Source organism: Anguilla rostrata, chromosome 7 (genome assembly GCF_018555375.3).
Source record: "Anguilla rostrata isolate EN2019 chromosome 7, ASM1855537v3, whole genome shotgun sequence".
Lineage (NCBI taxonomy): Eukaryota > Metazoa > Chordata > Actinopteri > Anguilliformes > Anguillidae > Anguilla > Anguilla rostrata.
In genome coordinates, this window is record NC_057939.1 from 43,315,221 (window position 1) to 43,340,209 (window position 24,989).

General features: G+C 45.9%; 1 protein-coding gene across 1 annotated transcript in view; it reads left to right on the plus strand.

The window, feature by feature from the left end:
- The window catches only part of tmtc2b (transmembrane O-mannosyltransferase targeting cadherins 2b), a 65,227-nt gene that overhangs the window by 33,971 nt on the left and 6,267 nt on the right, over positions 1-24,989 (plus strand). The window contains exons 3-11 of the mRNA XM_064344500.1: positions 8,712-9,546; positions 12,039-12,153; positions 12,912-12,997; positions 13,834-14,018; positions 14,444-14,522; positions 15,951-16,072; positions 18,772-18,853; positions 19,762-19,876; positions 24,078-24,141. Of these exons, the coding sequence (XP_064200570.1) occupies positions 8,712-9,546; positions 12,039-12,153; positions 12,912-12,997; positions 13,834-14,018; positions 14,444-14,522; positions 15,951-16,072; positions 18,772-18,853; positions 19,762-19,876; positions 24,078-24,141 (1,683 nt within the window). The remainder of the gene's footprint in view (positions 1-8,711; positions 9,547-12,038; positions 12,154-12,911; positions 12,998-13,833; positions 14,019-14,443; positions 14,523-15,950; positions 16,073-18,771; positions 18,854-19,761; positions 19,877-24,077; positions 24,142-24,989) is intronic.

Genomic DNA, 24,989 nt, shown 5'->3' on the forward strand with positions numbered 1-24,989 from the left:
TGAGGGGTACAAGAAGGAATTTATGGATTAGAATTTTAGCCGACACACTCAGATAGAGGTGTATATGTTTTAGGGTTAGGGTTAGTTATATCGTGTGTCTGCAGCATAGCACTTTAAACCAGAGGCTTCTCTTGAATTCCTTTATATTGAGCTCTTTCTCTTTTCTCTGAGTGCTCTATTTGTATTCATATATGAAAGGAACACACAGCGGTGCGTGTTTATGTACATTTAATGTATTATTTTATTTATGGAGAGCTGGGCTGTAGCTTCAGGCCATTGGCCTGTGCTGCCCCTTGTCTGTGAAGCTGACAGGCCAGCCTCTAACAGGCACCACATTCAGCTGCTGTCACGCTAACACTGAACCCACAGATTTCAACTACGCTGACTGCCAGTACATTTCTTCTGGAATCAGGTTATTCTTAAGATAAATGTGCATTTTATGAGCTGCTTTTCTCGTGCGTTTCAGAGTAACTGGCTCATTTCGATAAACAAACACTTAAACAAACAATTAAGATGTAATTAGCACACCTAACTTGGCAAGTGTGTAGCTGCTTTAGCATGAGAGTTATATGCCTGCTCCTGTAAAAGGTTTATTTCTGTGGATTTGTCCATTACTGTGTTTTTCCATGACAAAAATTGCATCGTTGTTTGGCAATTAAAGTAAATATTTGGACAGTACTGTGACAATAAATTTGATCCAGAATTTTAAAAAGATGGAAAAATCTGTTTCTTTCCACGGATATGTGCTGTACTTTGGTGCAGCTTTAAAAGAGAATGTTATAAAAATGCATCCCTCCTGAGGTTCCAGGGATAAATCTAGTAAACTGTTCCTATGCCCATGTTAATAACCTCTGTAAGCAGAGAGAATGACCCTCTAGCTTTGGCAGGAGTTTAGAACCCCTGTCAGAACCCCTCAGAACCTTCCAGAACCTCTCAGAAACTCTTGCGGATTTGCACTCATATGATGATCACCTTCTGTTAGATGAAAGAGGAATCCTCATGTTTTGTATCACAAGAGGAGCATGTGGACTAGTGTGTGTGTGTGTGTGTGTGTGTGTGTACATAGAGCTTACAGAGCAGTGTGTGCAGTCGCTCCACTTCTGTTTACAAGATCTTACTGCTCAGTTATACTTTCAGTGTTGTATTTAGATACGCAGACCTCTAATCCCTCAGAAGCAGAATTCTCCTCTTGCCTACTCTCTTCTGCTATGGTCTCCTCTCTCCTCTCATCTCCTCTCTGATTGTTGAGTGTGTGTCTATATAAATGTGTAGCCTATATGTATATTCACATGTGTATTTTCCAGGGTGAGGGTGATATATGTGTATACATTCACACACATATAAGTGTTCATGCTTATTTGTTTGAATAGTGCAAAAGATGGTAATTTCTTAAGTTTACAAAGCAACATATTGTGTAAAATGTGCATTTTTGTTCAGAATAAATGTAGCGGTGATGCAGGGAAATTGATGTTAGTTTCATTTTCATGACGGATTTAATCGGGCTGCATCTTTTCCAAGCGTGTGCGATATTTCACCGTCGTTTTCCGTTAGCCCAGATAGTCACATGGCGGCCCCCCTGGGGAGCTCTGAGGCCGGAGAGCAGGGGCGGCCAACGCAAACAAACGCCGGCGTCATGCCGGGAGAGAGAAGCGCTTTCCAGCACGATTGCTCTTGGACAGCAGAGCGCCGAAAAGTTTCGCTGCCAATATTTCAGCGAGGTTCGCGTTCGAGACGTGTTATCGCCCCCAGTCCCGTCCAAAAAACATTCGTTCGATCGCTCTCAGGAACGGCAGCTCTTAATCCCCCCTAACCTCCGTGAGGGAACTGTAATCTCCTGCATTCATTGTAATGAGAGCAGGTCTGGGCACGAGTCGTGTGAATGGCCTGTAATTTTCCCCCCAGACCGTTCTGTAGCCGTTTTCGCTGAAATTATGCGATGTGTTTCACGATCGGTTTCAATTATCGTCAAACTTCAGCGACGTTCCCCCGAACGTGCTCCAGTCTCTCGCTATAGCACATCTGGACTGTAGGTAGACTGCAAGCGCCGCGCTGACTGCTAGCGCTCTGGACTGTAGACTGTTAGCGATGTAGACTGCAGATTTCCAATGTAAATAAGATGTCCGAAAAAATAAGAAAACATTTAGAGAGTGGCCTCTTCATGCAAATTAAATTAATCAAGGTTTGACTTAGTCAATATTTCCAGTGTAACCCTGCAAATTTGTAAAGACTCAGCATTTTTGCCACAACAGTTCTCATGTGTTAACAATCAATTCCATATTGTTTTCTTCGCAACAAAAGCCCTCTTACACAGGCTAAAGTCCCCTGTTACAGATCATCTGAAAACTGTTGCACAAGCTATGTAAAAATCCTCTGTTGCACAAGCTATCTGAAAGCTCTCTGTGGTGCAAAAACTGTAAAACTGGTAAAAAAAGAAACTGTCTGTTACATGGGCAATATTTTAAAAACCCTCTGTTACACAGGTTATGTGAAAACTCCATTGCATAGGCTATCTAATAAATCTACCACACAGTCTAAAACCTTGTTTTGCACTGGCCATCTTAATTATCCTCGGAACAAACACCTTGAGTTTTTAAATTTCCATTTGACAGCCAAGGTCCTTCCTCAATGCCAATGCTGAATCTTTTCTAGAAAGTTCTCCCGTTGGACTTCAATGCTGTGTTTCTCATTATGGTGTTCATGAGACAGCCTTCCTCAGAGCTCATCATTTGTATATGGATGACTCTGGACCATAATCTTCCCTGCTGGTTCTGCTGGTTTCTCATAGCCACACGCTAGTCCCTCCACCAGCATTTGAAACAGCATTTGTTCTTTGTGTAGATGATTTTACCTTGCTCACAGCCTAGATAACCAAGACTCATGAATGAACTTCAGAGTGCATTTATACCGCTGAGGATAAACTGGAGACAGACAGGAGGCAGGAGTCTCTCCCGGGGCGCGAACCCATGACCTTCCTGTTCCGAGGTCACTGCCCTTTGTACTGCAGTCCTGATGAACAGTGCTGCTCTGTAATTCAGCCATTTTATCAGTGTCAGAGTTCCAGTCCTGTTCATGTTCTGTTGACTTAGCATTTCTGGGGCACTGCAGTACTGGGTTGACAGAGTGCTGGGTTGCTGTAGGTCTGGGGTGCTGCAGTACCGTAGATTTTAGCCTGTTTTCCCAGCACCTTTATTAACTTGTTGGGTTTCTATGGGTGGAATCAGTGGGTGAAGTATAACTACAAACCACGTGGCTGCTACTGTAACAATAATATCATGTAAGCACAAAGACAGAAGCTGATATGACTAGTCCAGACAACATGTGTGTAAAACCTCTGCTGTACAGAAAAACTCTTATTTACAACGATAATCCCAAGTCTTTATGGGATTTACGCATTTAGTGACGGAGATTGCATCTGTATCACAGTGCTGCAGACACAGAAAGCCTTTCCTGTGTGTGTCTGTGTGTGTGTGTCTGCCTGTCTGTGTGTGTGTGTGTGTTTTTGTGTGTGATAGAGGAAAAAGACTGTTGAGCTGGTCACCCTCCAGGTGAACAGGCACTGCTGATGTTCTGTTCAGGATGATAACAATAGGGGTGTGTGGCACAGGCCCAAACTGTAACAGGAGATACTGGGTGTGCTGAGTTAGACCCTTAAATAGTTTTTAAAGTTTTGCTGTCGTCACGTTTCCTCGAATTCCCAGCGGCACGTCAGCACCATGGGGGGTTGGGGGGTGGGGGGTGGGGAGATGAAGCAGATCCCGAACCAGCATAACACCAACGCTGTGATTTAATCTCCTGTCACCAGCTGTTCACACCATGGGTCAAAAAGGCAAAGTCAATAACCGTGGCCTGGTTTTCCCAGCAGCGTTGCAGCTCTGGGGAAGCTGTCCTCTTTAATTTGGCTCCTGTCATTTATCTGCCGGAGGGTGCAGTAGCAAAGGATTGTGGGTAAAGAACTTCCTGCACTAGCCCCATTCCCCGGGAAGATGTTTTTTACATTTGTGTGATTTTAACAGACATGCCGTTGCGTAACTAGGACGCGCATTTTCCAAATAAAAAAGCCGTATATGAGATGGGGGGGGGTGTATTATGCTACCTGCTGAGCAGAGTTAAATCTCTCATTTCAAGGAAAACAAGATTATGGACACACAGGCACACAGCCTGCATTCATTTGTGTTTCATTCACAGAGGAGTGTGTTATATTCATTCACTGATAAATGTTTATTCACTGTTATGACATAACGCTGATGGGGCACATGAAGGTGTGAGATTACCTCAGTAGATCCCTTCTAAAGATGTGAGAATACTGCATCAGATCCCGTTTAAAGGTGTGATTACCACAGCAGATCCCGTGTAAAGGTGTGATTACCACAGAAGATCCCATGTAAAGGTGTGATTACCACAGCAGATCCCATGTAAAGGTGTGATTACCACAGCAGATCCCATGTAAAGGTGTGATTACCACATCAGATCCCATGTAAAGGTGTGATTACCACAGCAGATCCCATGTAAAGGTGTGATTACCACAGCAGATCCCATGTAAAGGTGTGATTACCACAGCAGATCCCATGTAAAGGTGTGATTACCACAGCAGATCCCATGTAAAGGTGTGATTACCACATCAGATCCCATGTAAAGGTGTGATTACCACAGCAGATCCTATGTAAAGGTGTGATTACCACAGCAGATCCCACGTAAAGGTGTGATTACCGCAGCAGATTCCTTATAAAGGCGTGAGATTACCTCAGTAGATCCCTTAAGGTGTGAGATTAAGGTTTTGTTTTTGACCACTTCAGTGTGCTGCGTGCGCATGGTGTTCCAGATAATCTGTGTTTTCACCTTTCTTTCACCTTGCACTTCAGACGCTTTTGGCGGAGTTCGGTGTTTTTCAAGAGACAGACGCACGACGCGCCAGACTCTTTCCAAGCAGCCGATAGGCAAGGCGAGTTCAGACGAGGCCGAAGGTTCGAGGGAGCGTGACGAAATCCCTCGCCGTCAGACTCCCCCTGATTTACGTCTGGTGAAAGCGCATAATAAGCGCACCGCTCTTATCTCGTGTAATACCGGGCTGGCTTCGGTGCCAAGGCCGATAAAGCGGCTCTGCTCTCCCCCATAATCACATTAACACCACATCGGTCCCGCGTGAGCTTTGTCCCAGGACGTTTCTCTCCTCCCTTTCCTTTTAAGGATTCCTTAAACTGCGTAAACAACCGGGAAAGCTATTGTCGAAGAAATATAGCGTAAAAATCAATGCCATTTCTCATAGGAATATCCATATGTCAAGTACAAATGTATATAAATACATGAATGCATATACATGCTGACTTGAGTATTGTATTAGACCGTACAAATTGCCTTTTAACTAACTCCCTGTAATTTAGTATAACAAACTCTTAAAAATAAATAAAGGGAAAGCGTGTGTGCTCATTTGCTTGCTTTGTTCTCTATGAGAGAGACAATGGTAGTTATGATTTAACCTCAATGAGGCCTTGATTCATGTCACAGCCTCCAGCTGCTCCAACAGCGGCCAATTGTGCTCATATATTCTCTCTGTATATTCTTTTTATACAGTCACAGAATCACATGTTTGCACTGATATCAATTCGCAGTTTTTTCACACAGTTTTTGTCACTGTTAAACCATCTTGCCAGAGACCTTAAGGGTGTTTAAAATCAAGCTTGACACCGGGCTGAATAATCTCTTGTTCACCGTTGTCCTTGGAAACCCATGGGGAGTGTAGGTTTATGTTCTTACTCACCTGTTAGTGGCTCAGTTAAAACAGCTGATTCAGACCCCAGAAACCAGGCACTCCTCGCCTGGTTTCTGGGGTCTGAACTTGTTGCTGAATTTTGAGGTGAAACAAAGAAACTGGAGGCTCTTCCAGGGCGAGACTGAACACCGCTGACACAAAGGTGTTAAGCCTAAATGGGCTTGATCGACCTGTTCTCTCCGAACTTGCTTTTTTCCTTCCAGAGTAAAGGTAGTAAAAAAGCGTGGCTTAATATTTTCCACTTAATGGACTTTTACACTTCCTCTGCGCTGTTTCTTTTCTCCTCGGAGCGGAACCAGAACTTCAGCGCCGCTGGGCGTCAGTTTATTAAATAAACTCGTATGGACCAGTGACCGTAATGGAGCTGCCTGTCCACGATCTCTCAGACTGCATTAGATTCTGATTCTCATTTCTTTATGGCTGGTCTAGGAGGAGTTCCTTCAGTCTTATGGTCTTTGTAATTAACAGCTGTCTTTGGTATCAGAGTCTTTATTGTTTGGAGCTGTTTTTTGGATTGCCTGTCAGCTTTTTCAGCTGGTTCTGTTTGTCTCCGTTTTGGGGTTCACTGGGGAGGCGACCCCAGAGTTTGTGCTACAGTGAACCGTAACTGGGTGCCGAGCTTTCATGGGTCTACATCTGGCTCCGTGTTCGATGATGGAAGGGTCTGTATTGGGACATATGGTGTCTACTACAGCACTGCTTTTGTACCATGAGGCTTTGTGTCATGCAGCCTCTATGCTCACAGCTATATTATCACATGTAGATTTGGCATTATAAGGACTCTCAAAGACTCTCAAGATCATTTACTGCTTCAGTCCCAAGGAATAGTACACTTTAATTACTAGATTCACTGTTTTTTCTATGCTACTACGAGCTATTCCGTAATGTACCATATGAAAGAGCAATAACCACACATATACCGTATATGTGTGCAGTTTGATTCATATTGCTTTATAATTGAATAAATGCGTTACAGATTTGCTCTAAGTGAAATTTGTTCGGATTCCTCCCGTCTGGAATGTGATTTACTGTTGGTATCCTGTCTGAGCTACAAAAGAAGCAGTGCATCATGGGACAGCTCTGCCTTTCTCTTTAGTAGTGGTGTTCCACTTGGCTCCTGCCGCAAGCCCCTTAAAGGTTCCACTGGGAATGTTTTTACGACCTCATTCCGATCACGTGGCGCATCTGATTTTCCATGGGGATCCGATGTCCTGCCAAACTACCATCTGCTAGAGTAAGCTGGAGTAAAGTGAAGTAAACTGGACTAAGCATAAAGTAAACTAGAGTAAACTAGAATAAGAGCAGAAGATGGAGTAAACTGAAATTACCTGTAGTAAACTGGAGTAATCTGGAGTACAGTCGAGTAAGCAGCATAAACTGGAGTAAACTAGAATAAGAGCATAAAATAGAGTAGACTGGGATTACCTGGAGTAAACTGGAGTAAGCTGGAGTACAGTCGAGTAAGTAGCATAAACTGGAGTAAGATAGAATAAGACCATAAACTAGAGTTAACTGGAATAAACTGGAGTAAACTGGAGTTTGCTGAATTGTCACCATTGTAGTGTTCTGGGTAGATAAGATTACGAAATTTATGCTACTGTAACAAATGTATAAACTGGGAACAGGTGCTTCCAGTATCTACAGGGCATAAATATTCTGTTTTTAAAAAGAATACATTAAGATACTAAAATAGAAATGACAAATTTGTTTTCTTCGGAATAACTAAATGCATCAAATGGTTCCATGCAGCTGAATGTACAGTAGGAGCTCTTTGCCCTTTCGGAACTGGATTGGAGTCCAAATGCTCAACCACCAAGCTTTACTGTTGCTAACAATTTAGTACTGAGCCTGGCTGTGGCTAGCACTTTAGTGCTGAGCTCGACTGCCGTTAGCACGTTGGCACTGTGCTTCACAGCAGCTATGACATCATCATGCCATGAAGTTTTGCTCGCAGCCCTTGTACAGGAACCGGCCTCCTGCTTGTTTTTCTCTGTATTTATGTTATATTTATTGAGGAAAGGAAGCCATAAAGACTGACAGTAGTGCCAGGTTTCCAAAGTAAACACTTTTAAAGGCCAGCCCCGCAGAGCTCTATAGGGAATCAGGGACTGCTGCTGCTGTCAGCTCTTTCATACTGGAGCAGGAGCGATTCAGGCGCTCTATTAATGCATCATAACCGTTTCCTTGTTTGAGCTCTGAATGTGTTTAATGTTAGGCCTGCAATATGATTGATGGGTACATTTAATTTAGCCACATTTAAGTTTATTTTTTCACGTCCAGGTGTTCCAGGCAAACGGTGACGAGAGAAGGGAAAATGTGCAGGGGGCAGCGATGTTGGGTTTGAGTTGTTTAATTATGAGGGTTGTGGTGCAGTAGTGATACAGTTGTGTTGTGTCTAACGTCTAACTTTTTAAATGAAAGTAATTGTAACTCGGTGGGAAATTAACACGTTTTTTTTGGCTCATGTATTTCAGTAGCACAGCTCTGCTGAATAAAACCCTTTTTCTAATATTGAATCACAATTAAACTCAAAATTTGCTCTTTTTCTTGCCTTCACAAACACAGTTTAGCGATCCAAATGAAATCGACCAGAAAACTAAACACAATTTATTTATTGATTTATTTATTTATTTTTGCAAATTTGAAGAATAAACACTGAGACTGGGCCTGCATCCAGACCGGTTTGTGTTCCAAGCTGCACTGAATTTTACACAACTATTTCTGTGATTCTGTTTTAACAATATTATTACTCATTGTATTGATGCATCACTTTTAGCTGGACTGGAGTATTGGCATCTGTGCTGTGTGATGACCACGAATGGCCTTCAGAAAACGGCAGTGCAGTGGAAAGTGCGCTGTCCCTCCCACCTCACGCATCAAAGCCCGCGGTGGCGTTGCCAGGGCGACTTAAGCCTCTGACTCTGTGTTTATTTTCTTCCCTCAGAGGAAGAACGGGGGCCTGCTGCTCAGCGTGAGCTTGCTGGCCTCCTGGGGGGCCCTCCTGCTGGGCCTGCGGCTGTACTGGATGGGCAACAAACCGCCAAACTTCTCCAACTCCGACAACCCGGCGGCCGACTCCGCCAGCCTGCTCACCAGAACCCTCACCTTCCTGTACCTGCCCGCGGCCAACCTGTGGCTGCTCCTGTGCCCCAACACCCTGAGCTTTGATTGGTCCATGGACGCCCTGCCCCTGCTAAGGACCGTGTCTGATTGGAGGAACCTTCACAGCGTGGCCTTCTATGTCGGGGTGGCGGTGCTGGCCCGGTTTGGCCTGAGGAGCCCGGCCAAGCTTCGCGAGGTCAACGGCAAGGCCCACGTCTCCAACGGCAACGGCAAGTCCAGCTCCAACGGGCACAGCTACCACCCGGAGCCGGAGCAGGCCGACTCCGGATCGGAGCTCCCCAAAAGTGCGGAGAACGGTACGAGGAACCACTGCGGTCCCAAGCCCCGCCCCCTGCCGTGCACGGAGGGCGTTGTGGTGTTCTCCCTGGGCCTGATGGCGGTGCCCTTCCTTCCCGCCACGAACCTGTTCTTCTACGTGGGCTTCGTGATCGCCGAGCGCGTCCTGTACATCCCCAGCATGGGCTTCTGCCTGCTGGTCGCCGTGGGAACGCGGGCGCTGTTCGTCCGGCTGCGCAGCCGAGCGTCCCGGACCGCGCTGCTCTACGGCACCGCCGCCCTGGTCCTGCTCTACGGGATTAAAACTGTGCTCCGCAACCAGGACTGGCGCAACGAGGAGATGCTGTACCGCTCCGGGATTACCGTCAACCCCGCTAAAGGTGCGTAAGAGCTAAGCTAGCTCTCCAGACGTCGTGTGGTTCTGGAGAAAAAAGCTCTTTTCTCTTGTGTTTCTACAGCCTTTGTTTGTGGGTCCTGTGGTCACCAACTGAATTAGATTTTATTTGTATTTTTTTATTGTTTTATGGGCTTTTCAGCTTTATTGGACAGGATATTGTAGAGAGACAGGAAGAACGGGGAAGAGAGAGGGAGAGACGTGGTCGCGTGGTCGGACTCGAACCGCCGACGTCGCATGTGGACAGTGCTCTACAGGCTACGCCACGAGACACCCCTTAGATTTTATTACTATTCAAAAGCCTTTCCTCAGCGGGGATGAGGCCTTTCGCTCAGTCCTCCTCGATTCTCTGTCTCTCAGTGAACACAAACACCGACTCTCACCTGAGAAGAATTTGCCGGCAGTTGAGTTCCACCGCAAGTCTGCGAGATTTTATGGCTGAGCGCAACGCTGATGAAAAGCTGACTTTATTACCTGACAGTACACCTTAGTGAAATTCTACAGGAGCGCAGAGCTGACAGCGGAGTCAGTCGGGGACGGTGTGAGCGATGACTCTGTGTCTCCGGGAGCTGCCTTTTCCCCTTTAAATGGCAGCCCTGCAGGGAACGACTGTAATGGCCGTGACATTTGCGTTTTTCTTTTAATAGAAAAGCGATTCCTTTATCTGTAAGGGCCTAGCCGGAGGGCAGACTTTGTTGTATTCTCAGTGGAAATAAGAATGATGTATCACACGCTGTCTTTACTTCCTATAGGCCAGGGCTACCTAATCCTGTTCCTGGAGATCTACCTTCCTGTAGGTTTTCATTCCAACTCTAACAAAGTACACCTTGAGCAGCTGATTGGGCAGCCTTGCTATAAAGGCATACCTTTAGAGTAGAGGACCAGGTCCAGGTCCTAATATGCTGTCTCTTTTCTTTTGGATACAACCACGATATTTTAGCACGCACGTACTAAGCTGATACCCTGCTACTATACAAATGACACCATATCACACACTTTCTGGCGCTAATTCATACAGAAGCACTTTCAGTATCACTTTGTGACTAACTGTGGTTCCCCCCCCCCCGCAGGAGAGCTTGTGGAGTCACACGTACTAATCAGCTCACCATGCTATCGCTGGCTCTATCGCAGCTATAATTAGCAGGTGTGATCGCAGGTTTGAGTGTGAACATGGCTCTCTGACAAGCAGTTTTTTCGAAGGCCTGTTTGAGTGCGAGTCAAACAGAGAGCATGCTGGGTAGGTCTTGATAAGGGTTCAGTGATCTTTTGTCTGAAATGCTGGGCTGTGACTGGAAACCACATTTCCCTACCTTTGACCTTTCTGGCTCAGTAGCTTCAGAAAAAACGGCATTGGCGATTGAAGCTGTGATAAGACCAGGAAGTGCCTGCCTGATCTGCTGAGTCAGAGGCCAAAGTCGTACAATGAGCTGTTAACGATCCTCACTCTCTGATTGGCCGATGAACATCAATGTGGCCTGTTAACCCTGACACTCTAGAGAATAAGTGCTGGCTGGTCACCGTGAGTTTGTGTGAAGGGGGACTTTGGATCACCTCCTGGATAGCTGAGCACACAGAGAGAACAGTCAATCATCCTATGAAACCGCCACGCTAAAGTGCCATTAGTATGCATACGCACGCGCATCTTAAGATGGCCGGCTTTCTGCAAACCAGACACAGTCTGCACCTTCACACCCAAACCTTTACCTTCACCGTGAGGAGGACGTATGTGGGAGAAACCAAATAATTACACAGCACCCCCGCCTGCGCGCTGCACTGATGGGGAATCAAATATTCCAGGCTAGCCTGACTGTGATATTCTCTCTGTAATAAATAAGCGCTTCAATGGAAAGAGCCTTTGGCAGAAGATGGCGGTCAATAGGTTTTAATTAAAGCAGCCTCAGCGCCTGTATTTTAGACTCTTTGCTTTTGAGCCGTCAAGAGAAGGAGCAGCACCAGCTCCTAGTGGAGGTGTGTATCACAGAGCCTAATGCCTCTGTACCTGAGTGAACTCCACACCTTCCACTGTGTATTCAGATTCCTGGGGAAAATGGCTGATGTATTCACCCACCCCAACATGGCTGGTGTGCCGTTTTTATTTTTAAATTAGTGTCAGACCCGAGGAATGCATTTCAATTTCAAATGTGATATTTTTACAGTCTGGCATAGTCACACTGTAATTGGCCACTTAACTTTCCATTTAGGAGCACTGAAAAATACCTTTTAAATGTCGTATTCTGTATTCTGTATAAATGTCGTATTCTGTATACAGTATTCTGACAGAAGCAGAATTGTGTTTGTTAAAGAGTCTTTGTTTGTGTTGATATATGAGCGGAGACTCAGGGTTGTAGTGTTTATGTGCTGCGTGAGAGTGCTTCTTTGGAACTGGGGGGGTGGGGGGGGCATTGCGGGGGCTGGGTGAAGGGGCTGTACGCGTGTAAAATGTGCCGGTGTACTGACGGGCTCCTCTGCACCTGCCAGCGTGGGGTAACCTTGGCAACGTCCTGAAGAACCAGGGCAAGATGGCCGAAGCCGAGCGAGCCTACAGGAACGCGCTGCACTACCGCAGCAACATGGCCGACATGCTGTACAACCTGTGAGTACGTGTGCGTCACCCCCCGCTAGCCCTCGCTAACGGGCGTGTGTGTGCCAGCCCTGTGCTATCTCTTTAATTGGAATTAGGGGGTTGTATCTCTGTGCTCTGTCTCCACGCTGAGGGAGTACCCCTCCTGTACACACCCCCTGCTGGGGTTACCTGCGTCTGTTACCCTAGGAAGAAGGCAGTAGCGTACCTGACACATTAACCCAGGGCGCCAATCATCCGTAGCTCCTCAGCTGACTCCCGGTTCCTATGGCAACAGTTCCCCTCCCTGTTGGATCAAAATCTTTTTCTGTGCAAAAAAGAACTAATTTCAACTGATGTACAGTAGATGCAGGAAGGTGGATTGAGACCTTGTTGCAAGGAAAACATTTTAAATGCACGCCACATCTCTCCAGTGGATAACTGCACGATTCAGATATGTTTTGTTCTACCTTCTGGCAAAGACAGATGTTGCTTTTAAAATTGCCAGTAATCTGCGGGGATTTCACTGGTGTCTAAAAGGTTAAAGTTTGACTCTGACACTTGTGGCTCACTTGTCAACCTCACTGCTCCTAAGCGTACATCTTTATTTTATGAGACCTCGTGGAATATTGGAAGCAGGTGACGGTGAGCTCGGCTCTCTCTCCGAAACACCGCTCGCCCTCGGCACAGCTCTCTCTGCCTTCCCTACGAAACGTCCGTGTGTCTGTCCGTGTGTGTGTCTCCCATTTTCCTGTGTGTTTTCTGTTTTTTAATGCGCTTCTCTGCTCCAGAGGCCTGCTACTACAAGAAAGCAGCCAACTCACTGAGGCCCTGCACTACTACAAGCTGGCGATCGGTAGCAGGCCGACGTTAGCCTGTAAGTATCGCTGCTTGGCTCTAAGGCCGTATCATTACATTACATTACATTACATTACATTACAGGCATTTAGCAGACGCTCTTATCCACTTACACAACTTTTTACATAGCATTTACATTGTATCCAATCATACAGCTGGATATATACTGAATCAATGCAGGTTAAGTACCGTGCTCAAGGGTACAATGGCAGTGTCCTACTGGGGAATCCAACTCCAAACCCATTATATTACATTGCCACCCATACAGCCCCCTCTGCTCTGTGTCCCCGAATCAACTGTCTGAAAGTGCACTTCTGAGTCATTATCAAAGCCCAGTCATTTCACCACATTAAACCCTCACTTAATTACACTTATTATGAATAATTATACTGACTGTCATATGTAAGAAATGCAATTGCTTTTCATTATCATTTGGTAACAATATCTGCTCTCGACATGGACAGTAGTACGAATAGCCTTGTTTATCAGCATTTTAAAAGCCTGCATTTCTGTTAATTCTGAGAAGGTGTGTAATTCTGTTTCATACTGCTCAACGCATATCAATTTCTTTGGAGAAGAATCTCCAGAGAAGAAGCTGTAATATGTATAATGCATGTATTAGTAATGTTCAATAAGATGAGACGTTTAAGAATGGAGTTTTAATAATAATAGGACTCTGTCATGTCACCATTTTCCCAGGGAGATTCCCATCAGAACTAATGGAAATTAGATCATGGAGGAACAATACTGAACTCCACAGAGAGATGAGAGGGGGTGTTTAAAATGCCAGGCGTTGTGTGTTGGTTTATGTCGCCTGTTCCCCAAGCCCCAGAACTGATTCATCCCTCCCTGCAGCTGCGTACTTGAACACGGGCATCGTCCTGATGAACCAGGGCCGTCTGGATGAGGCCAAGCAGACCTTCCTCACCTGCGCCAACATCCCTGACGAGAACCTGAAGGACCCCCACGCCCACAGGAGCTCTGTGACCAGCTGCCTCTACAACCTGGGAAAGCTGCTGCACGAGCAGGGTCACCAGGAGGTGGGTAGAGCTGGGCCAAGATACAGGTCACTGAGCTGGTCCAAGATACAGGGCACGGGGCCGATCTAAGGTACAGGGCACAGAGCTGGTCTAAGATGCTGCCCACAGAGCTGGGCCAAGATGCAGGCCAGAGATAAAGGTTAAAATGGCAAATGAAATACCGGCCATCAATAGAGGACAAGATACAGGTAAGAGAATAAGGCTAGGTATAGTCCTTAGATAGGATTAGATGCCTAAATATGTTGTTAGTGGCACTAAGCAGCTGGCTCATGGTTCATACTGTGATATCTAATTATAAATACAAATGTTGTGTAATGTGCAGGACAAGCTAGCACTGTAGTGGTGACCTTATTAATTCATTCATTCAGTCAGCTCTGAGACCCACCCTCCTTATTAAGGCCCCAAGCCCTCTCTCTCATCCACAGGAAGCTCTGTCAGTGTATAAGGAAGCAATGCAGAAAATGCCCAGACAGTTCGCCCCTCAGAGCCTCTACAACATGATGGGTGAGTGGGCTACCTGTGGGACTGGCCAAACTGCACTGATTGGGAGAGAATATCTGGTTGATGGGTAATGTAGTTTATCCAGGGTTTGCTACGCCCAGGAGCCAGACTTAAAATAAACGAAATTATGTCTGCTTAGCATTGTATGAATGCACTTGAGCCTGTGGGAACATCCACAAGTTTCACTAAGTCAGCATTTTATTAAGAAATAGGAACTTGCATCTGAACCGGATGATTAATTTTCATTAGTTGTATTTGCTATCACAATGGAAACACAAACACACACACGCACACACACACACCTACACAAGCAAGCAGGGGTGTCCAGTCTTACCCATTAAAGTTGGTGTTGATGCTGCATTTTGTTCAACCAATCAAGGTGTTGATGTAATATGTAATCTGTGTTGATGTAATATGAATGGTTGATTAGATAAGTCAGGTGTTTTCATGTTGTGCTAGAACTAAATTCTGTTTGGTTTTAATAGAATGACCTTTGTGACCCTCTGCTTAGATTTTTTGCATAGACACAATACTGGACAAAAACACTTGTGCAAAAACGTGCAGGTGTAGCTCATCCTGCAAAACACACTGATCTAATTTTCAGAGCATCGTTAATCATCTGAAGAGACATGGCAGCCAGTAGAACTTGTCTTAGCATTAGCAACATTACAAATGATCCGTGAGTCTGAAAGTAAGTTTCCTCATGCAGGTGGTTTTAAAAAAAGCTGCTCTATTTCTACGTGTCCTCATAAATCCAGAGCCAGTGGGGTGGCGTTCTCTGAGAGACGGTTAAAATCTTGGCTTCATGCTGATCTCTCTGTGCTGGCGTCTCTATTTGCCTCCCTCAGCCCCCCCCCCCACCCACACCCACCCACTCCCCACAGCTTGTGCTCTGTTGATCCTTTGGGGATTTGCTTCTCTGATGATTTCTCAGATGAACTGCTCTGTTTCCTATTAAACTGAACCCTGTAATTCACTAAATTTCTGCTCTGTTTCCTGTTAAACTGAACCCTGTAATTCACTCAACTCCTGCTGTTTCCTGTTAAACTGAACCCTGTAATTTGTTAAACTTCTGCTCTGTTTCCTGTTAAACTGGACCCTGTACTTCACTAAACTCCTGCTCTGTTTCCTGTTAAGCTGAACCCTTTAATTAATTCACCGAGTTTAGTCAAGCTTGACAGAAGGGGTGGAGTTCAGTTGGAACACTGACCACCAGTTCAACCAATCATGAGTCACAAAGCTGACATCAAAGGCAATGACCATTTTGGTTTCAGGCGGTAATGTGTGCTGTGTAACAGGGTTAGGGTTTAATTTTGTGTCAAGGTTAGGGTTTAATTGTGGTGGGGATGTTTTGGTGATGGGGTTGGGGGTAGCTCGCTCCCCCCACACTGGTGTGTGTGTTACACTGTTTGATGACATTTGATCCCACAGGTGAGGCATACATGAGGCTGAACAGACTCCAGGAGGCAGGGCACTGGTACAGGGAGTCTCTCAGAGCCAAACCCGATCACATCCCCGCCCACCTCACCTATGGAAAGCTCCTGGCTATGATGGTGAGCATTGCTCCTCCGCCTCCTCTGTCTCCTCCTCCCTCTCCATTCTCCCTCCTGTCCCTTTCCCTCTCGTTCTCCTTCCTCTCTCTCCCTCTCTCGTCCTCTCCTTTCTCTCCTCACTGTTTTTCTTCCTCCCAACCACTACATTTGCATGCACGTTTAGGCAATTAGCAGGCACTATTATCGAGAGCCACACAGGAACACTGTAAGAGTGTGAGCTCAGTGAGGACTGATGTCCACAGCAGGTGCAAAGGGAGACCGAGAATGTTGAGCTTTCTGCAGCAGCCTGGTTTGAGGATACAGGGTTAGCCGTAGCACAGTTGATAAAACCCCATGATAAAATCCATTTCCTCCTCCTTAATCCTCTTTCTGTGCACCTCCCCCTCCTTTTCTTACTCGTCTCCCTGCTCTGTCTCTCTCGTGCAGAACTCGTTCCTCCTCTTGCAGTGTTTAATGTGGTTTTCTGTGCTCCTGAAGTGTCCCAACAGGGAATAATTCATATGGCGGATATTGGCGTGGGCAGCACTGAGTATAGGACTTTGGGGTTAGCGAATTGATTAATCTTCCCACAGACACAGCTGTCTTGGCGAAAGATACTTTATGCGGTACAATAGGGACCATATATTGTGTCTAACCTTATATTAATGAAACAACATAAAAATCCATATATATTTATGGAAATCAGGGATTTAGGCTGGGTCTTTTGATGTGTTAAACCATCTCTGCAATTATATTGCTTATTAGCTACTTCACCATAAAACCTAGACTTTTCGATGAACGCTGGTAATAATGCGAGCCCGATCACTGCGTCGATTTTTCTGTCTCCTGAGTATTTTCTCCATGAAGCTTAGACCAGCAGCATGTTAAATGCAATTTGCTTCACCTGGAGCGAAAATGCCGATATCAAGCGTTGTATTCAGACTGGCTTCGTACGTGAGCACCGGGGTGAATTGATCCGTGTATCTGAGCTGGAGGAGTCCCGGTAATTGCCGGGATCCTGTGCGTTGGAGGCGGAGTGGAGACTTTCGTCTTCGGCAGCTGCGGCCCCTTCGACAACAAAGACCTGCTGCAGTCACTCCCACTCCGGAGCCTTTGTCTTTCCTCGGCTAAGTCGCTGAACTGAAGATGGGGAATGGCAGAAACCCGGTTTAAGTTCTGGTTCGTGCGGCAGAATAAAATCCGATCTCCGGCAGAGGGGATCTCGCGTTTCGCCGTAGAGAGAGAAGCTCCTTAGAGGAGAGGGTACTTATCTGCGCTGAAATCCCAGCCCATCTACCCATAATTCTAGATGGCAACATAAAGAGAAGGCTAAATCATGTACCCATAATCCTTTGGGTGTAGCAGAAGTCTCATCTGGGCTGTGGGTAGAGAACTGTGAGAACTTGCTGGCTAGATGTAATGTGCTCTTGTTGCAGGCTGGTTGTAATGTGCTCTTGTTGCAGGCTGGTTGTAATGTGCTCTTGTTGCTGGCTGTTTGTGATGTGCTGTTGTTGCAGGCTGATTGTGATATGTTTTTGTTGCAGGCTGGTTGCTTTTGTTTAAAAGTGCAGCACAGGTTTGACTTTTCAATCTTTTTTACAGCACTGTTGCGGCCATATGCCAAGCCAAGCGAAAGCGTATAAAAATAATTTAGCACTGATTCCAGCTTTTGCAATTACCCTCATGCCTTGGGCTACATTAAACATTTACGCTGAATGAGTTAAATAGCACAGCACGTCAATAGGCTTCCTCACATATTTACAATGGGAAATTTGCTGTGTGGATCTAGCAATTAAATTATTTAACAAAAGAAACTGGGTAAAAAAAACACTTGGGGTTTGAACTTTTCTCATTTCTCTTTCTCTTGCTCTCTTACTCTCTCTTGCTTTTTCGATTTTGGTAGCGGGGAGCAGGCTTTCCTGCTGCTTCTGCTTCCACATCGATCTCCCAGACGAGAGATTTATTTAACCTTAGTTGCCTTTTTCCTTGATTCATTTAATTGAAGATACAGTGACTCGTATGTCCTGCTTCTGGCTCTCCCTAGTCCAGCCTTGTCTCTGTAAGGGCTCTGAGACAGGAGTCCCCCAGGCCAGCGTGTGGCGCTGTTTGCTACCGTCATCCCTGGTCACCGCCTGTCACAGCGGATTTCAGTGCTGTCTTTAGCATGTGCAGCCGCACCGATCCTGAAGAGACGGGGGATGATGGATGCCCCTGTCGCCATGGCCGCCGGGGATGATAGATGCCCCGGTCACCGTGTCCCCGGGGGATGATGGATGCCTCGGTTGCCATAGCCACTGTTCTGGGGGCCAGAGGCTGGCGTGTAGGTGAACCCAGTCACTCCCCCTGTGTGATCACGGCAGTCTCCTGGCGCTCGTGCAGCACAGAACAGCCAGACACGCCTCTAACGTGACCCTGCGGTCACGGTAGTCCGTGTACCCGTGTGTGAATAGCGGTTTGAATGAGGAACCACACTGGCTGTCTCTCTGACTGGCTGTGCTAGCTCTGACAGCAAGCCCACAGTGAGCAATGTCACCTGTTCATTAGTCAGAGTCACAGGTGCAGTGTCAGCTCTCCAAGAAGGCAGTCTCTCATATACCATTCCATTTTATGTCAGGGTAGATTGTCAACCGAAATTTTTTGAATATGGTTATAAGTTGTTATTGAACAATGTTGAGGAAATCTTAAATATTAAAACAACCAAACTCCATTTCCTCCCATAGGGACAGAAGACTGAAGCGGAGCAGTACTTTCTGAAGGCCATTAGCCTGGATCCCACCAAGGGGAGCTGCTATATGCATTACGGTAAGTGGAAAATGGAAATATTATTTCATCTGTTTTCAGTGCCTGTATTCATCACAGTGTTTCATTTCCAGTTATTTGTGAGATCTGACATTGTTATAACAACATTGCACTCTGAGACATGTTGCACGCTTGAGAAGTGAAGCTCTGCGATTGGCTGGTTTAGAACTTTAGCAAGCCTGTACCTTGCAGTGAATGCACCTGGTCACTGATGTAATCCTGGAGGTATTGGCCATGACAGATTGACAGGCTGTTGAGGGTTTCCCGTAGTGAGGTATTATGGGTAATCCGCCCTGAAGGCTTGTTGACAGTTCTCCTCGTTGTTCACGTCTCCGGGTGCGTGTTCGCCACGCTCCTGCTCGTGCGTTCGCGTAAACTAACGCTTCTTTTGGTCTTCTTGACCGGGTCTGACCCTGTGCCGTGTCACGTGTGAAGGTACGTGTCTGAGCGCGGATCGCGGGGGCAGAGGTTCACCTTGGAAATGAACCGTCTTCCAGGAATTGTTCCTGTTCACGCGTGCTGGGGAGCGAAGGGGGGGGGGGCATGTCCGCCGTCGCACATCAAACGACCCGTTTGAAGCGCACGTTCGCACACGGTGCGTCTTCCTGCTGGGTCCTTCCTATGCGCGGTCGCACCCGCTACATCTTCCCTCCTGCGTAAGGGCTTCCTTCTTCAGGAACTGTGACTCAACGTCCCCAACATGAGCTCATGACTCCGGATTTGTCTCTCCAACACGTCACCGAGCATTAAAGATGTTTCTGCTATCAGTGAATGTTAAATCAGCTCTCCCTCTGTATTAAACCTCCTCACTCAGTGTTCAAATGTGTTTCTCTCTCAGAGATAAATGTTTTTCTCTCTCTGTTAAATCAGTTTCTCTCAGTGTTAAATCTGTTTCTCTGTCCCCTCTCCAGGTCAGTTCCTGTTGGAAGAGTCCCGCCTACAGGAAGCGGCTGAGATGGCGGAGAAAGCGGCCCGGCTGGAGAGCGGAGAGTTTGACGTGGTTTTCAATGCCGCACACATGCTCAGGTGAGGTTGTGTGTGTGTGTGTGTGTGCTTGCATCTGCTTTCGGACATTGATTTGTTGGGGGAGAAATCTGGCTAACAGACCTGTATTGGGGCAGAGCCTGACTTACAGGCCTGTATTGGGGCGGAGCCTGATTTAAGGCCTTTTTTGGGGGCGGAACCTTACTTTACTCTTTTACTGGGGGCGGAGCCTGATTTACTGGCCTTTATTGGGGGCGGAGCCTGTCTTACTGGCCTGCATTGGGGGCGCAGCTCAGCTCTGCTGGGATCAGGACTTGGGACTCTGTGGTCCTGGGCGGGTGGAGTCTCAGATTCTTGGCTGGCTCTCTGGGTGTGTTTGTTTTGGAAGGGGACTCTGAGGTTCTGGGCCCACAGGAGTAATGAAGCCTGGGTCTCTCAGATCTTAGCACTCCCACAGGACGCTCCTTTAGACAGGTTCCCTTCCTCTCGCTCTCCTGCCCCTCGCCTTCTGTAAACAATCAGCGCACTATTCCCACCCCCCATCCGCGCCGCGGCAGGATATGAAAGGCGCTTGATTGATGGCTCAGGGGAATTCTGGGAATGCCCTGACCCATTAGCGCTGCCCGGAGCCAGCGGGTCCAAACGCAGCTGTGACTCTGAGACCTGCGCTGTGTGACAGCTCTACCAAACTCGCCCTGCACGTATGTAGGAGTTTGTTAACAGCGTGATGCATGCACAGGTGGTTCCCTCAGGACCTCTCTCTTTTCCCTTATAATGCAGCTGGAACTGCCGCAGAATCGCATGTTTTTGTGCGGGATTACTCCTCTGTCCTTTCCTCCTTCAAAGCACAAACCACCAAGTTTTTCAACTAAATGGTAATGACAGTGATTATGGGAAATGTAGTGGCTTTGCGCTTTACCATTCAGTGTTTCCATATTCTCTGAGCGGTGCGGACAGAGAAAGAGTCTGATTCGGTGTAAAAGTAGAAGTTCCTCAGATGGCGGCCCTCGCCATCGGGCAGCCGGCCGCGCTCGGCGTTCCAGTGTCCTGTTTCCGTGGAGAGCGAGCCCGACGGCCTCTCTCTGAAACACAACCCTCCTGCGAGACCGAGCGTCGAGCTGGCACGCCACTGCCCTTCACCGTGATTCCTTTCTCGCTCCCGCGAATGCCGTGCGTACGCCCCATAAGTCTTTATTTCAAAAACGCTTTTTTTTGTGTACATTATGCAAATGCCATTAAGGCGAGATGTTGACATAACGTCTGTCTAATAAACGTTTGGGAAAGGTTTGTGTGACCTGGTTGTGTAACCGCGAGCCAAGAACAGCAGCGCAAGTTTTAGCCTGAGTGCCATTCCCGCGATGCCGTCAGGAGAGCGGGATTAGCATCGCGGCCAGCAGCTCCGCGGTGCCCAGCACCGCTGAACGGGCGCCCTTTCCTTCGGCACATTTCAGAAGGAAAATATCCCTGGGTCCTTTGTTAATTCCTTTTTCTCTACTTGACACATCTGGGGGAAAAAAATTTCAGCCAAGAACACTTTAATATAGAACCACTCTGAGCAGAATGCGGTTTGCATTAGTCACGAAGTCAAGGCAAGTGTGGAACTTGTGTAAGTTAAGTGTGGAACTTGCGTAAGATAAGTGTGTAACTTGTGTAAGTTAAATGTGGAAGTTGCGTAAGATAAGTGTGGAACTTGCCTAGTGTGGAACTTGCCTAAGATAAGTGTGGAACTTGCCTAAGATAAGTGTGGAACATGCATAAGATAAGTGTGGAACTTGCGTAAGTTAAGTGTGGAAGTTGCGTGAGACAAGTGTGGAAGTTATGGAAGTTATGTGTTGAAGTTATAGTATGCAGTTTCATATGTTACAGCGTATACATACCTGTATTTTAGAGCACATACTCTATCTGTATGTTACAGAACATGCATACCTGTATGTTAGAGCATATGCATTGCAGGTAACAGGTCTCTGTGAAAGGGTTCTTGACTGTTTAATTTGATTTGGGGTGACATCAGGAAATGGGCGTTAAAAGATTCTTCTCTCTTTGGTTTCCATTGAAACCAGGACTCTCCATTTCAATGAGGCTGTAATGTTTAATCTTCACTCTTCATTTCAAACCAAGGTGTTTTCAGGCTGATTTAGTTGTAATTTGTACATGTACAAGGGCCGGAACTCAAACTCTGAAACCTACTTATTCAACTTTTACTCAATTGTAAATTCTGCTGACCTGAATCTGTGACTCCACTGCAACAGGGAACAAGCAGCTAAAGAAGATGTCTAAATTTACACCCAGGGTTACAGCAAACAAAGTGTCCTCATCTGTCATACAGGAGCAGTCACCCTCGGCAAATCTCACTTTTCTGTTTTTCTGGGTCTCCAGTTTGCAGTGAGAATCACCTTGCTTGTATTAATGCTGCTGGTTTTACATAGGCTACATTTAAAAAAAAAGTCAAACTCCATATTGATTCAGGTTTTTACTGGCATATACCACAACTACAATGGAATGTTTGCTCCCCACTCACTCGCACAGTGTAAGCATAAATACAAATAAAATGCATATGCAAGGAAATTATAAAGCAATAAGTAATTAGTAGGGTAAACAAATTGAAGTACAGTACTGTAAAACTGACCAGTATAGTACAGTGTAGGTTAAAGTGCATTGTGCAATGTACTGTACAAATGAGTTGTAAGTCATATACGTTTTGACATAAGATTGAAGCACAAGAGTCCTATGCTCACGTATATGAGTTTTTACAGTAAGACGTTGGATGTTATGGAATGTGGTATCTTTCATGCATCCATTACACGTTATGAAGACCTACAGGATAAAGCTATTTTTATATTGAATCGAAACACTGAAAGGTGAGTTTTTGGACATTTGCAGAAGACAGCCAGTTATTAAATTGTTCTATAAACGTAACAATGAAAATTATTACTTTACTTTTTGAGGACCAAACTGGAATGACAAAATCAGGAAAAGGATGGGTTTGGCAAATTCTGCATGCAGTATGCGATAGCTATATGAAACAGATGTGGGTTGAGTCTAGGTCATTTATTATAAGATACTTAAATTTCCGCAGTGGTATGGAAGCTAGTTTTATCGTCATAATGATTGTTTTTGTCAGCTCATAATTAAAATGCAGTTTTAAAATGGTGTTCCTTTTCTCACTGAAATACTGTAATTACCATACTTATGACAGGCAGTATTTTTCTACCTTTTATGGCTTCTCCTGCTTGTTGTTTCTGTGGGGTTTTAACGGTTTCATAATGGGAGCTCATACAGTAGTTACTGTTATGGATGAAATGCAAATTGATCTGAACGAAAGTAGAGTTTGCTCCTTTTTAATCAACAATCCAGGAAATTTGCATTCATTTCAATAAGCATATCCCGTTGTGTCAGTAACTCTGTCTGCAGCGTAGATTTGCTGTTTTGTGCCGGTGTTTAAGTAAACAAATGTTCACATTACACACATCTCTGAGTGTATTCAAATAACACATGTCTACATTAAACACGTCTGTAAGTGTGCGCATATATTAAACAAGTCGGTAAGCGTGGTTGTATTACACGTCTGTGCGCACATATTGCACACATCTGTAAGCATTTTTACATTATGCATGTCTTTAAACATGTGCATATATTACACACTTCTTTAAGTCTGCTCAAATTACACAGCCTGTAAGTATGGTTACATATTACACACATCTGTAAGCATGTTCGCATTACTTACTTCTGTAAGCCCGTTCACATAGCACACGTCTGTAAGTATGTGCTGTCTGTGAGGTGGAGTTACGGCTGTTCGAGAGGGGCTGTAAATCACAGAGCCTAATTACTCTAAACATACTGAAACACACTTCCTGTCTGTGTGTTCCTGTTTCCTCCCTTCCCTTGTCTTCATCTTCTCGCTTCCCCCAGCTGCCGGCTTGTTTAGACGGGAGTGGGAAAGTCGCACGCTGCCGAAGGGGTGTTTCCCTAACAACGGCGGCAGCAGTAAAAAAAGGGCATTTATGTTGACAGCAGGAGCCAAGGGTCGTGACCTAGGAAGTGTTAAGATTGCCAGGCCTTGCTCAGCCTGGGGCAGAACTGTGATTCAGTGGAGAAATGTGCTTTCACTAGCTGTCCCCACAACAGAGTGGAAAACGACGCAGAACTTAAACTAACCGCTCTGCTAAACGCCTTTGTTGTCAATGCTACTCTTTTGAATGCGGCTCTTGCTGAACAATAGCTTTTTGGTGCTCTCTCTTTACAGACAAGCTGGCCTCAATGATGCAGCCGAGAAGTATTATGGAGTAGCGGCGAGCCTGCGGCCTGATGTGAGTATAGCGCAAACCGTCTGCGCAGTTACTGTCTGCGCAGCTCTGTCTGTGTGACTCTGTCTGCGCAAACCGTCTGCACAATTACTGTCTGTGCAGCTCTGTCTGTGTGACTCTGTCTGCACAAACCGTCTGCACAGTTACTGTCTGCGCAGCTCTGTCTGTGCAGCTCTGTCTGCGCAATTGCAGTCTGCACAGTTGTGTTTATGGCACTGCCCCAGAGTTTCATCAGCGACAGCAATTATTGCTCGGGTGTAGAAAACGATATTGTTGGCTATGAAAGGAATCAACGTGTTTGCAAAAACATCAGTCAAAGACTTGAAAGGAAAGGTGTGAACGATTTTGTGGAAGGCCATTTATAAAGAGAGCTGCAGCAATGACGCCTGTCCTTGGTTTTAAAATTGAGTGGGTCTGGCAACCTGCCCTACGTTGCTGTTCTTGGTGGAGAGGGAGAGGTTGCCATTATTAATTTAACAAGCAATACAAGCCTGGCAAATCTCCCATTGCCTTCAACATCTAATGCTTTTCCAATGGGCCATGCTGTAATTGAAAGCGTTATATCCATTTATGATGGCGGATTTGGCTGTGCAATGTCTCATTTCTGCTTTGCTTTGAGGCCTCATCCTTGATATTTCAAGGGAAGGCAGTGGAAGGACCAAGCCCCGGTCTGTGTTTAAAAGGTTAAAGTCAGTCATCTGTGAATAATAAAACTTCCCTTTTCTAAGGTGGATTTATGTACCCAGTTAACCAAGACTGTGAAAATGCAAAGCTTCTTGGACTAATTGTGGAAGAGCTCGGTGATCCAAAACGGAGACATTTATTTCTGTGGACATCGTAACTGTTTTTCT